The sequence below is a fragment of the Ahaetulla prasina genome, chromosome 14 (genome assembly GCF_028640845.1).
Source record: "Ahaetulla prasina isolate Xishuangbanna chromosome 14, ASM2864084v1, whole genome shotgun sequence".
NCBI lineage: Eukaryota > Metazoa > Chordata > Lepidosauria > Squamata > Colubridae > Ahaetulla > Ahaetulla prasina.
In genome coordinates this window covers 23,722,601-23,736,453 of record NC_080552.1, presented here as the reverse complement: position 1 = coordinate 23,736,453, position 13,853 = coordinate 23,722,601, and the positions used below count along the sequence as shown (strand labels likewise).

Below are 13,853 nucleotides of genomic sequence, written 5' to 3'. Positions count from 1 at the left end.
AACAGCTTGCCTTCAGAAGTTGTAGGTGCTCCATCACTGGAGGTTTATAAGAAAAGATTGGACAGCCACTTGTCTGGAGTGGTGTAGGGTCTCCTGCCTGAGCAGGGAGCTGGACTAGAAGACCTCCAAAGTCTCTTCTAGCTCTATTCTGATTGAGACTAAGTGGAGTCAAGGGCTGTAGAGTGGAGATAATGCAGGAGGAAGTCCAGAGTTCAGGACAGAGATTAAATGAGAGAGAGAGAGAGAGAGAGAGAGAGATGCTCCCAATGTGTCCCCAGCCTGTGTCCTCTGTCCGGAACCAACCCCTTGTCTCATTCCCTTATTGCTCCTGCTAAGTCAGCAGACTCTCAACTGGTAGATTACTCTCTGACTCCTGAGGCATCCAACTGCTGGATCGGGCCCCTCAGCCTCTGGCTCTTCCACATCACAAGAGGCAATGCCACTACGATACTCTCAGCCTGTGCAGGTAGAAGCTTGCATGCCCACAGGGCAGAGGATTGGGCCGACTGCTTTGCAGGCATCCGCAGGTGGGTTCAGAGAAGCCACTTCCATGGAAGGGGCATTTCCTGGGGAAGGCCCAGCTCCACTTTGACCCATCTGCTTTCCCCTAGATTTCCATGTTAACTCAACGCTTCAGGGAGGAGCCCCCAGAGAAGACAGGACCGTGAACCCCAACCGTCTCGAAACATGGAACCCTTCTTGGATACGTGGAGCCTGCTGGTGTTGGAAATGCTTATTTTTTTTCTTTATCTCTTTGTTTTGCAGGAGGCCATCCAGAAAGACTCTTCAGATAGCTCAGTGGTGGAGTCAAAGCAGTGCGCCCAGGCAGAGATGCGTGAAAACCCACCCCTGAAAAAGTTGTCTCACAGTATTTTGGGGGCCCCTCAGCCTCCCCCAGCCCCCACATCCCTCCCAGGCAGTCCTCCCCTTCCCCAGCCCTCCCCTCCCCACCCTGCAAGCATCCACACTCCCAGGGACACCTTCAGCCAGCACAACATCTCAGACAGGAGGTCCACCCACAGCAGCATCCTGGACAGCTCCCTCTTTGAGTCCTCCGACTTGGCTGACGAAGAGGTCAGCCACATCAACAGCTCTGCTGGGGATTGGGGGGCACAGCTGGAGAGCCAGGACTGCTCGGACTCCCCTTTCGCCTCCCTGGCGCCATCTCCTGTCCCCTTCAGGAACTGCAGCACAACCAGCTTGACCATGGGGAAGGGCAAGGAGAAGGACCTAAAGAAGTTCTACAGTGTGGACACCCGGGGGTTCTTGGCCAAGCCGACCTGGGCGGATGACCAGCGACGGCACTCCATCGAGATCTGCCCTTCGGTCGGCAATGGGGATCGCAGCTTCGCAGATGCCTCTGAAAGGAGGAGGCTGCCTCTCCAGATCCAGTCGGAGTCCGAGTACCTGCATGGCATCCGGAGGAAGAAGAAAATGAGCCCCCCCTGCATCTCTATTGACCCTCCCATGGAGGAAGAAAGCAGCGCCACCACGACGCGCAACAAAGCCTCGGAGAACAGCCTGCTGAGACGGAGAACGCCCTCCTGCGAATCCACGGCCTACAGGGACTCCTTGGAATTGGCTGAGGGTCAGCCGGCAGAACTGGCCTGCAAGGCAGACCGCCGGGCACCCCCAGCCTGCCGAGGGGAGCATTTAACCATCCCGAGCTTCTCCTATGAGCCGACGGACCCCGGTTCCATGGGTGAAGCCTGCAAACACCTCTCGGAGAGCAGCCAAGCCGCGGGGCCCTCTGTGGATTCCACACCGGAAGGTCCAGAGCGGCAGCAAGCAGACCCCTTGGAGACTCATGGCAATCCCTCTAAGACAACCCAAGAAGAACTCCGGGGGGGCAGGGATTGTCCTCCCCCGCAAGACGGACCGGTTCCAGGGACCCCAAGCAAAACAGAAGAGGTTGTTGATGAGCCGGTATAGCTTCCAAGGGGGGGTGGTCTTTGATGAACTTTAAGGGCTTTGCCACCACATGTGGCTTCGAAGAGGAGAACAGGTTGGAAAGCCACCCTCTCCACGGCTGATGCTTACCCCCCAAACCCTCGGCTTCTCCTTGCTGCGAAGGTCCGGCTAGTGTAGAAACGGAACCAAAGTCCCAGAGAAGCTCCAAGCGTCCCGAGAGGTTGAGGGGTAACCGGAAGGAACCCGATTTCCTTCCCACCCAGCACAAGGAGAAGCTGTTCCAACGTCCCTTTTCCTCCCTCTTCCTCCCCTTCCCCCTCACCCAGCGTGGCCTAGGACCCCTCTAGGGGGGTCGCAGACCTTTCTTGTATCTTTTTTAAAGGCAACCCGGGGTTGGCTCAGAAAAACTTCTTTTTCTGAAAGGGCACCTTTTCTTATTGCACGAAAAGCGGTCGCGGAAGCTCACGTGACCAGGCAGAAGCGAGTTGTATATTGTTCTGTATATCAGCAGTTACTATAAATAGAAAAACATGTATTTGAGATTTTTTTTTAAAGGGGAAAAAAAATGAAGAAAACATACACATCACCGGCAGACACATCGCGACACACATGCCCATAAATGTCCACAAGGAAGGTCTCCATCAGATGCATATTTTTGCAGAAAACCCACCCATCAGGACGACCCAGAGACGTCGGCCAGAGGCGCTGAGCGCCCCTAACTCAACCTAGTTACACCATCGTGCACCAACCACCGTCCAATCTGAATTCGCTCTTCATGTCCATTTTCCCGTCCCTACGAGCAAAGGTGTCCAAACTTGGCAATGTTAAGATCTCCGGACTTCAACTCCCAGAGTTCCTCAGAAATGGGGAATTCTGGGAGTGGAAGCCCACAGGGTTTTTAAGTGGTCAAAGATGGACACCCTGCCTTGGAGTGACCCTAACCCTACCAGTTCCAGCTGGATCAGGCTTCCCATGGGAGGGGGACTCTATCCATTTTGTTTCACGTCTGCATTCACATCCGATCCTCAATGGAGTGATGTCTTCATAGGCTCAATGTGGACGTATCACCATTTTTACCGTCCTCTTCTCAGTTTGGCCTCCATCCCTTCGTTTTTCTTCGCTGCCCACTTCATGCCTTGCCAGCTTTCTTCTGGTTCTCCTTGTTCCACAAAATGGGGGGGAAAAACCAAAACCAAAACCACTACTGAATTGTAGCCAGTGCAATAACAATTAAGTTATTAATTCTTCTTATGGGTAAAAGAATCTCTCTTTTTTATGATGAAGAATAATAATATTATTATTTTACATATACTCAAGCGATGTTGTATTTTTTCCCCCTTTCCCGCCCCCTCTCTGTTTTCCTATGGAATTCAGGTGAAATGTTGCAATAATCCGAACTTTAAAAGTGCACAATGAAAAGTAAAGAAGGAGATTTCCAAAGTCAGCAGGAAAAGAAAAGAAAAAAACCAAATAAATAGTAAATTATTTTATAGTTTCAATTTTGTTTGCGGCATTCAGGGAATAAAATCCTAAAGATCTCCGATCAGCCAGAGGTTGGCTTCTTGTTTGTAGACCACATAAAAATTCTGGAAACACACACACACACACACACACACACACACACACACACACACACACACACTGTGTTCCAGCCCAAAAAGTAAACATGTAGAGAAAAATCCAAATTTCTCACCTGGCCTGGAGGAAAAGCAAATGTGGAAGGGTCCCCTGCTGGTACCCCCCATACTTGTTTCTGGAGCTGATTTAAAATGTTGGTGTTGGGGTGGGGGTTTAAAAGGAGGTCTCTGGGTGGGACCCCCAAATGCAAGGCCAATGGTGAAAATTGCAAGCAATCTTTTGCTTGGATCTGAGTGAGTCAGCCTGGCATCATCATTCCATCATCTCCAATTCCGAATGGCCCCTGACAGTATTTCAACACAAACTCTGGGATTCTATCCAGATTCTTCTCCCACAATGGTGGTTGTTGAATCCAGCATCACAGCCTTGGGTTGAGGGGGCTTCTCCCTCTGGATTCTTGTGAAGTGGTGAACAAGGTGAGCTCAAAGCACCCAGGTGGGCCCGGGTTCAAGCAACAGATGAAATGCGGCTCCTTTCTCCTGGACCTGTCCAATCCGTTGGCCAAACTCGCTTCGTGAAGGCTGGATGGGCTGTTCCCAAGAAGCCATGTTGGTTCTTGAATGACCGAAGTAGGCCTCTTTCTCCTCTCAGGACATCTGTATTCCCTGGAGGGAGGGAGGAGAGGCCTTGCCAGATGTCTGTTCCGTTTTCTACTGACATGCCTTTTCTCTGTGATTAATGTGGGAAATGACTTCCCAGGGTTGCTCTTCCCTTGCCGCATGTATCCTCAGGGGTCCTAGCCTCATTGAGAGAAACATGAGAAGGACAAGGAAAACAAATTTCAGTCTAATCGCTTCTGACCCCAGCCCCTTTCCCAAGGATTCAAACCAATGCATACACACAAACAGGGAAGTCATGTGGCTTGGTTTTTTTAAAACAACCCAACAGCTCAAAAAAGTTCTCTCCAAATATAACTTGGTGTTTGTTGGGGTCACTGGTATAAATACAGTGGGAGCAGCAAATAATCTATTTGCCATACTTATTGGTCACCGTTAGGTTCTCTGAAGGTTTGCCGGAAGAGCTGAAAGAGGGAGGGAGGGAGGGAGGGAGGGAGGGAGGGAGGGAGGGAGGGAGGGAGGGAGGAAGGAAGGAAGGAAGGAAGGAAGGAAGGAAGGAAGGAAGGAAGGAAGGAAGGGGAGGAAGAGAGGAAGGAACTGCAAGAGGAAAACTTAAAAGAATACGAGCCATTATGATCTACTGTATCCTGGCATAAAAGCTTTCTGAAGTCAGATTTAATGGAGAATGTCAATTGAATTATTTATCCCCAAGAGCCTGTACAAATATTGAGGAAGATTATTAGCTTTTATGCCACTTCCAACAATGAGAGATTAAATATGATTTTTCACTGAATGAGGACTGCATCCACAATTGTTCAGGGGCAGAAGAGAGTGTCTTTAAGCAGAGGAGGGATGCAAAGAGAGAATTTCAAGTTAATGAAATTAGACTTGTCCTCTCTAAGCATTAAGCAACCCATTATTTCAGGTGAGACGGATACCAATGACTCATCGTTACAATCCATGCAAAGATACAGCAGCTTTCTGCACCTCAGCCATCTCTTACAATAATCACTAACTCCAGTAAGGAAATAAAAGAAGCTAAGAAGCTAAGCTGGATCAGATTCTGGGCCCATCTTGTCCATCACTTAATTCTTGCGGAAGCCAACCAACTGCCCAAGGAAGCAAACCGCTCTTGCCAGATGGCCTTCAAGGACAGTCTTCCCACCATCAACACTAAAAAGACTGGTTGATCCCCAAGACTTTCATGTCCAACTTTTTTTTTTGAGGCCAGCTAAGTTGGTGGCTGTCATCACGGAGGACCACTTGGCTGACCAACTGCCCAAGACAGCCCACCAGTCCCCCAGGAGGTGGCTTGACCAACCTGATGACCAAGAAGCAGAGATCATCCTTCTCTTGATTTTTCAAGTCAAGAGTGGTAAATCCTGACCCAAGGAAGACTCCAGATGTGGCCGGAGGGCCAAGCGGCTGACCATCTCAGTGGAAGCCCCGTTCTCAAGCTGTGTTTCAGAGCCGCTCCTCCTGGCTGGCAGGATTGAGAGGGTTAATGGAGTGTCCCTGAGAAGAAGCACCCGACTGTCAAACCACTTTCTTTGATGCTAGAGGGAGCCATTTATTAACGCAGGAGGACAGGTACTCAAAGCGCCTTTCAGAACCAGCTGTGCCAAAGAGGGACAGAAATGCAGACACCAACAAAGAGGCCTCTCCTTGTCTTCTCTTTTCTCCTCCCTGTTTAAAGAATTAGGATTTATATACTTGCTTTCTTCCAGAAAAGACAGCTTTGATTTATGCTTCTTGTATAAGACAACATTGTGCACAAACAGAGAGGAGAGAAAATAGGAAGAAATCATGTTTTCAGCCTTGGCAAAGAAACATTGTGCTGTCACAAAGGCAAGGGGGTGTAGTAGGGATCTGAAATTTGATTGCTGATTACAACCAGAGAGATCTAAATCCCCAGGAAGGGTTCATTTGAGGTTCTCCAGCAAAGCTAACTCCAGTTTGCCACCAGAACGTCACTGCTGCACAAAAGCAACTGGGGTGCTGCAACGCCAGGAATCCACCCCCACCCCCCCACATACACTCAGGCTCGGATGCCCCTCTCCTTCTGATGGTGAAGCCAAGGGTCTATTTCAATCAACTGGGCTGCCCTCCAAGAGACCAAAAGTCCTATTTGGATTGTGAACTGAACACTAAGACAAATAGATGAGAAGCCCTTGGCTGGTGCTGAAGACCTAAACTCTTAGGCTTGCTTGGTGAAGCCAGGAATAATGGATTTCAAGGTGTTGCGGTCATTAGCAGTGCTGCTATGACACACATATCACTTGGCCAATAATCCCCCAGGTGTCTTCAGTCACCATAAGGTATAATTGAGCGTGATGAAACTCATAAGCTCCCTTTCCTATGGAAGATACTTCCATTCCCGGGTCTGAATTTGGGAGGGGACGGAGAGGAGAAAGGACTAGGTCACCTAAATAAAATCCACCGAAAATAAAAGTGAGGGCAAAAATATGGATCTGGTGTGACCCTTTGTGACCAACCGTCCTGGGAGCAACAGAAAGGTGTATTGGGGTGGGGGGGGTTTCACCTCTTCCCATTGAGGTATCTTGGATGCTGCGGCCCCCAAAGCCACACAGGTTTCTTCCTCCTGCCCCAATTTCCAAAAGCTGCTTTAATGCAATCCTTTCGTCTTTCTGAAGCTTCCACATCAGTGAAGTGGCTTTCGTGGCTGGGACCAGAATTTTGGGAGAAATGAGCAAAGAGGGCAGAAGGTTTCTCGGTGGGCAGGCATGACCGTTGCTTCAGCCCTGCCTGGGTGAACCAAACCAAGAAAGCTGACATGGTAAGGAAGAGTCTAGGAGCTTTGCAAATTGGGCTTGGCAGAATTCACACACACAAGCACACACACCATCATGCACCTTACAAGGCAACAGGTGAGTTCTTGGTGGAGCAAAGCCGCTGCAGCTTCAAAAAAATGATCTACTGGCATTTTAATGGAGTGACGGTCAAAAGGGTGATTTTTTTTCAATGCCTATAACAAGAAACTCTCTTGGTTCACTGTCTCCCAGGCTGCCAATTAAGGATGAGACACAAAGCAGGGCCTGGGAACTCACGGGAGACCAACAAGAGACCCAGAATAGTTCATCTAGGAGGCCATCAAGGAAGAGGCTGGTTCTTCTTCCCCAGCAACTTTGCTCTCTTGAGAGAGCGGAAAAGACTAAGGAGTTGGTGCCTAGCAGAAAATCGGAGCCAGAGACGCAGCAATTAGAAGTTCTGCCAGCTGCTGCTGCTGCTGCTTCTCCCCATCAAGCAGGAAGGCCAGGAGGACTCAGGATTTGGGGTCTGTCTCTGCTCAGGCTCTGTGGCAGGAGGCCCAGGCCAGAACCCTCCAGTGGGAGCAAGCTGGAGAAGGCAGGTTAGCACTGGCGGCCAGAATAATTCCTGCATTGCCCTCAGACCAGCTTTCCAACAGACGAGCATAAACAAAGCAGGGAGAAAACCACAAAGCACAGTTTACACATGTACCAGAACAAAATAAGAAAGCCATGGCCAGATCCTTCAGTTCCCAAAACGTTTTGGAGTTGAGCAAAACACACACATACACACACACACACAGACAGACAGAGTCAGTAGCGCTTCCCCCCCACCTGACACATACACACACACAAACACAGCCTGCCCTGAAAAAACAGCTCCCGCTGCTCCCACCCAAGGGTTGGCTGGCTGTTTAATTATTTATTACTTGTTTAGCAGTTTATATTGCTGCCTATTTCATATACTGGCCTGGAGGTTATCCAGTGCATTAAGAAAGTAAACAACTGGGAAACCACTTGAGAGAGATGGTGATGATGATGATGATGAAGGATTAAACTTGTCCATCATCCCACGACTCTGGGCAGTTCACAACAATCAAAAGAAATTGCAATCAAGTCATAATTGAATTAGATAATTGAACAGGGACATCTAGTGGTGGCAGAAACCCAGCCCGGCTTAAAGAAGCTTCTTGCAATAAAAATACCAAAAATGCTAACAAAACGAGGGCTTTTAAGCTCAAAGGAAGTCCTCTTTTAGAATAGAATAGAATAGAATAGAAAAGAATAGAATTTTTTATTGGCCAATAGTGATTGGACACACAAGGAATTTGCCTTCCTGCAGAAGCTCTCGGTGTACATAAAAGATACGTTCATCAAGAATCATAAGGTAAAACACTTAATGATAGTCACAGAGTACAAATAAGCAATCAAATCATACTAGGAAACAATCAATATAAATTGTAAGGATACAAGCAACAAAATTACAGTCATAGAATAGAATAGAATAGAATTTTTTATTGGCCAAGTGTGATTGGACACACAAGGAATTTGTCTTGGTGCATTTGCTCCCAGTGTACATAAAAGATGCAGTCATAAGTGGAAGGAGATGGGTGATAGGAACAATGAGAAGATTAATAGTAGTACAGATTTAGTGAATAGTTTGACAGTGTTGAGGGAATGATTTGTTTAGCAGAGTGATGGCGTTCGGGGGGAAAACTATCCTTGTGTCTAGTTGTTCTGGTGTGCAGTGCTCGTTTTGAGAGTAGGAGTTGAAACAGTTTATGTCCAGGATGTGACGGGTCTCTAAATATTTTCACAGCCCTCTTTTTGACTTGTGCAGTATACCGGTCCTCAATGGAAGGCAGGTTGGTAGCCATTGTTTTTTCTGCAGTTCTAATGATCCTCTGAAGTCTGTGTCTTTCTTGTTGGGTTGCAGAACCAAACCAGACAGTTAGAGAGGTGCAGACGACAGACTCAATAATTCCTTTTTGTGGTTGTTATTTCATCTTTTCATGCTACAAATACCAGTCTTCAGACTTGGTATTTTCTGGCCATTTGGGTTCAAACAGCCAGCTCAGAATCAGGGAAGTATATAGCACCTATACATAGCACGGAGAAGTCTCAATCCACGAGTTTTATTGTTGTTGTTGTTGCTGTTTTTGCAAAGCTGTAGTGTCAAATTTAGCAAATTCAACACCTCCAAACATTGAGTAAATCTCTTTGAAACTCCTGATTACTATTGGTATTATAGTTGCCTTTTTCTTAGAAAGGCTTTCAACTTTAATGTGCTTCATCTGTTTAAGAGGTGTTTCTATAACAGGCGTGCAACGTTGCTATTTTTCTCAAAATACTACCCCCAGCGAATAAAATGCAGTTGCTAGAATGATGCTTTAACGCAGTGGTCTCCAACCTTGGCGACTCTTAAGACGTGGACTTCCAATTCCCCAGCCACCTTAAAGTTGAAACCTGCAAGGCTTAAAGTGGCCACGGTTGGAGACCTCTGCGTTAAGAGGCAGCTTTGGTTCAAGCTGACTGGTTGACCCCCGGAAAGGGGAGTGTCATCATCGTGAAGGGGAGGGGGGAGGTTTGCTTCCAAAGTGTCCGGGAAAATGTATGGGGGCTAAATCCGGACCGCCTTGGAGGTAACTAGCTGAGGTTGTCTGAAAGGCTCCCGCGTGCGCACATCACTCGGGAAACGCCTGAACAGCGTAGATCTCCTGGCGAAGAATTCGAGCCCTTTCGCGCAAAGGTGAATATTGTCCCCAGACGCTCGCCGTCCGCCGTTGCCAGGGAGGGCGGAGGACGCGCCCTTAGCGACGGGTCTTTTCCTGCAGCTCCGCGAGGCCCGATGGCGGCCGCTTCGACCGCCAACCCCACCGTCTTCCTCCTCATGGTCACCGGGCAGGTCGAGAGCGCCCAGGTGGGTCAGCGGGCAGGCTTTGTCTAGCGGCTCCCCGAATGGCGAGGCGAGCCGGCCCGGCGCGTTTCTTTTATTTCTCCCCCCCTCCGGAGGGCGACTTGGTATCTCCCGCCCGGGCGCCGCCTATGCGGTGGCGCATTCCAAGTCCAATTTGGGGGTGGCGGTGAATGGACTCTCGAACCCGGTCTTCTGCAAAAACAGGACACGCCCTCCCCGTTTCCGAGTCTCGGGTCCCCCTTTTTGCACTTGGGGAAACCCATCGGAGGCGGGTCCAGATAGGCGCCCAACGGTGCAGCTTTTATCGCGAGGATGCGGTCTGCAACGAACTGCAAGGCGATGCAAGAGGGGTCGCCTAGGAGCAGCGGCGTTCTCCTGCGCTCTGAACCCCGAGACCTTGCACCAGAGCCCCCCCCCCGCTCTGCCTTTGGGGAGGAGGAGGGGTAATCTAAGGGTGCTGCAGCGGGCGCCCACTTGGGGAAGGTGCCCATTCCGCGCTCCTGAGGTCTGAACAGCTCCGGCTGCCAATGCTGCAAAGAGACACCCCCCCCCGCCGCCCCTTTCCTCCTTGTTTCAGCCCCCTCAGTGAAACGAACCACTTGGAGAGAGGGAGACCTTTCTCGGAAAGGGTTTTTTTCCCTCTCTTATTTCAGCTGCTGGAAGAAGCGAGTCCTTTCCACGCGTGGTTTGGTAGGTACAGTGGAAGGTTGGATCTCCGGCCAGATTTAAAGCCCGAACTTTCTCTTTGCAGTTTCCAGAATTTGACGAGCTCTACTGCAAGTACTGCTTCGTGTACGGCCCCGACTGGGCTCCAACTACGGTGGGTCTCCCCAAGGATAGCTGTGGGGAAGGGATTCCGCTTGCAGGGGCTACACCCCTGCCCCAGAGAGGGAGCCCTTTGCAACCTGAAGCCCCCTCCTTGCAAATAAGAAATGCAGAAGGGGTTAAAAGAAAAAAACAAGAGGAGGGGTCCTGCTTGTCTCTCTTGGCGGCAGAAGGACCGGCTAAAATGGGGGTTCCAACCTCTGTGTCATGGAGCTGTTCACCTCACTCCTGACTTCAGGCAGGAAAGGGGAGAGGAGCCCCCCTGGCAACCCCCATAGAACATAGAATATTAGAGTTGGAAGGGACCTTGGAAGTCGTCTAGTCCAGTCCCCTGCTCGACCTCTCTGTTTGTGCCGGCTCTAGGAGCCCCCCAAGATGATTCCAGCTTTGTCTCCTTGGCTTTCCCGTAGGGTCTGGAAGAAGGCATCTCACAGATCACGTCCAAGAGCCGGAATGTCCAGCAGAACCTGGTCTGGAACTTCCCCATCGACGTCACCTTCAAAAGCACCAACCCCTTTGGCTGTAGGTGGGAAGGACCTGGGAGGGGAGATGAGGCTTCCCCTCACCTTCTGACCCTGGGGACTCTTCTGAGAGGTGGGACAGGCCAAACTCACCTGCGATTGTGGTCCTTTCTGTTCTTGTAGGGCCACAGATCGTCATCAGTGTGTACGGCCCTGATCTTTTTGGGAATGATGTGGTTCGGGGATACGGAGCCGTCCATGTCCCTTTTACACCTGGCAGGTGAGATCATCACAACCCCACCGACCTCTCGTACTTGTTCCAGCTCTCAGTGCAAATTTGATGCATGAAAGTAGCCTCATCCTTCTTTAGACAGTAATTTAGCCAAGAGAATTTGATTCTTTGGGGCACCAGAAACTCAGGGAAGCAAACAAGTTTAGTCACCTTATTAATGATTTTGTTTTCCTGCCTGGCATAGAGGGCAGAAGAGGGTTTAGCGTGGGAAGGACCAGATTCAAGGTTCATTATTTCCATTGATCAAATCTCCCGCTATTTTGATTGCCCGAACAGGCACCAGAGGATCCTCCCGATGTTCGTTCCAGAATCAACTTCCAGACTGCAAAAGTTAACAAGGTGGCTGCATCTTTTGTCCATTTTTTTTTTTGAGGAATTGTTTTATTTTGAAAATGAGATATTTTTGCCTGCTGAAATAGCAATGGTTGGTTGGTGGGCTTCTGCATTGTTCACGCCCCTCGTTCCGTCCCTTGCACTTTTTCAGGGAAAATCACCAGTGAAACAGGACTAATGAAGATTCACTTTGGTGGAGAATGTGATGATTTACGTAGAAGATATTCCAGGACAGGAGGAGCTGGGAGCTGAATTGGCACTTGGTGGTGTGAAATCCTCAGGACTTTGTAGAACAAGCCCCAGGTGGGGTGACTTGACTCGGCCTTCGCTTTTGTCTTTCTCCCAGCTGGCTGACAGGCAGATATCCAGAGTTCACTGACCCCAAGGTGGTAGCCCAGGGCGAAGGCCGTGAAGGTGGGTACTTGGGAGTCCTCTGTGTTTATGCCTGGCGCATTCTGGAGGGCACAGATGCCTTTGGATCCAGAGAGAAGAATGCCAAAGTCAGGACATACTTGAGGCTGTTCCTACTTCGGTCAGAGGCTGCCAGCTGCCAAGTAGTTTAGGATGGGCAGAAAGCAAGGGATGGCATGAAGAAGACTGCTGGAATTCAGCTGCGGAATTCCAAGCCTTAAGAAGAATGCCATGCGCTTGTGCTCCATGCCAGCTTATGGGACTGCCCTATTAGCCACAGAGCCCCAAACAAGAAGCGTCTTGGGTCTGATCCATTTCACTACTAATGGGGTTGCTTTGTAAAAACCCTGCTAAGCCTCCATTTGCTCCTTTTCAGTGACCAGAGTTCGCTCGCAAGGCTTCGTCACAGTTTCCTTCAACGTGGTGACCAAGGACATGAAGAAGCTGGGCTATGACGTCAGCTCGCCAACCCTCGCCAGCTCCTCACTAACCTCGGTGACAGACGCGATGCGTAAATTCTAGACTTGCAATTTTGGGTTGATGCTGTCCTGCAAGATGCAACTCGGAGCTGACCAAGGTTATCATATAAAAATGCTTTTGTGCAAACCCAGAAGCCAGACCAGACCAAACCAATGCAGATGTGCAAAAATCAGTGCCTGAGGGGTTTGCAAAGTGGGGGTGTCTGGTGGCCAGCTGTGGCTACGATAAGCCATTTGTAGACGAGCAGTGTGCCAATGCTCTGCTTTTAGGGGCATTGCTGTGTGGGCCAGAAGTATCCCTGACTTTTGATTTTTGCCACAAGTAGAAACTGTTTCTGCACGTGTGCACACACTTTCTCTCTCACACACACACGATTAGTGTTATCGGGAGGGGTTGGATGAGAAATAAGACTTTCCATTGACATTGTCCCATTTTAGCAAGGTCTAAAGTTTGCATGAATAGCCTGTGTCTGTGGGCACATAAGGAGGAAGAAGAAATGAGATTAAAGCTATGCAAATTATTTCTAATTTCAGTATGTCAAATAGGATTTAATACAAAAACACTGGTTTAATATTTTTTTTTAAGTTACAGGTTTTATAAGAATTTCTTATCCCCATAAAGGTCTTGGACCGTGGACTTGATTTTCAGTTTAAAATACAACTCTGTTTAGGAGTTTGTAATTTTCCAAATAAATTATTTCATTTCCTGACAAAACAGATTTCTATACGGTCTTTGATGCACAAGTGGTGTTGTTTTTTAAAACCCTGATTCATGCCTGTTTGTTGTTTCATAGCAGCAGGAAAATATCAAACGGTGTAGTTTTTTGGTGTGGTTTTTTTAGGAAGCAGAAAAAGCAATTCGGTAGATAAAAGTTGATCCTGTGAGCCCTGAGGCTGTGGGCTACCCAATGGCCTTGTTGTTAAAAGTCAGAATTCACTCAGCAGGGGGAGCCTCAGCCTGGAAAAACCCAAGTTGCTCCACCCTTCTCTAGTCTTCTCCAAATTGGCCCTCCCAGTTAGGGCTGTGAATGGCTGCTGTGCGTGTCCCAAAGGGGGAGGGGGGCGGGCGGCCAGAAGCCCTCCACCACTGCTTTCTGGCTTGGCTGGCCCAACTATGCTCGAAGTTCCTCCGAGCAATTGCGTCTCAACCTATTTTGGCAAAAAAAACAAAAACAAAACCCAAACCCTGGGAACAATAAAAGTTTAACAGGCTAACCACTGCAGTGAGTGAGACAGATGTGGGTGTTAAATTTACTGCTGG

General features: G+C 49.1%; 2 protein-coding genes across 2 annotated transcripts in view; both read left to right on the top strand.

Moving 5' to 3' along the window:
• Window positions 1–3,372, top strand: part of CACNA1H (calcium voltage-gated channel subunit alpha1 H) — a 149,946-nt gene extending 146,574 nt beyond the window's left edge. The window contains exon 35 of the mRNA XM_058157649.1: window positions 766–3,372. Within this exon, the coding sequence (XP_058013632.1) occupies window positions 766–1,932 (1,167 nt within the window). The 3' untranslated portion in view covers window positions 1,933–3,372. The remainder of the gene's footprint in view (window positions 1–765) is intronic.
• Window positions 3,373–9,650: 6,278 nt separating this feature from the next.
• Window positions 9,651–13,307, top strand: B9D1 (B9 domain containing 1). The gene is made up of 7 exons (XM_058157851.1): window positions 9,651–9,794; window positions 10,543–10,611; window positions 11,027–11,138; window positions 11,261–11,357; window positions 11,646–11,708; window positions 12,049–12,116; window positions 12,490–13,307. Exons 1-7 carry the CDS (start codon window positions 9,723–9,725, stop codon window positions 12,633–12,635), a joined length of 627 nt encoding a protein of 208 aa, XP_058013834.1. The 5' UTR covers window positions 9,651–9,722; the 3' UTR covers window positions 12,636–13,307.
• The last annotated feature ends 546 nt before the right edge of the window (window positions 13,308–13,853 follow it).

Bases quoted from the DNA above. Each gene is read 5' to 3' on its own strand.
- B9D1 (XM_058157851.1), top strand. From the start codon at position 9,723: ATGGCGGCCGCTTCGACCGCCAACCCCACCGTCTTCCTCCTCATGGTC. The intron at 9,795-10,542 runs GTGGGTCAGCGG...TTCTCTTTGCAG, and splicing joins GGCAGGTCGAGAGCGCCCAG to TTTCCAGAATTTGACGAGCT. The intron at 11,358-11,645 runs GTGAGATCATCA...TTGCCCGAACAG, and splicing joins GTCCCTTTTACACCTGGCAG to GCACCAGAGGATCCTCCCGA.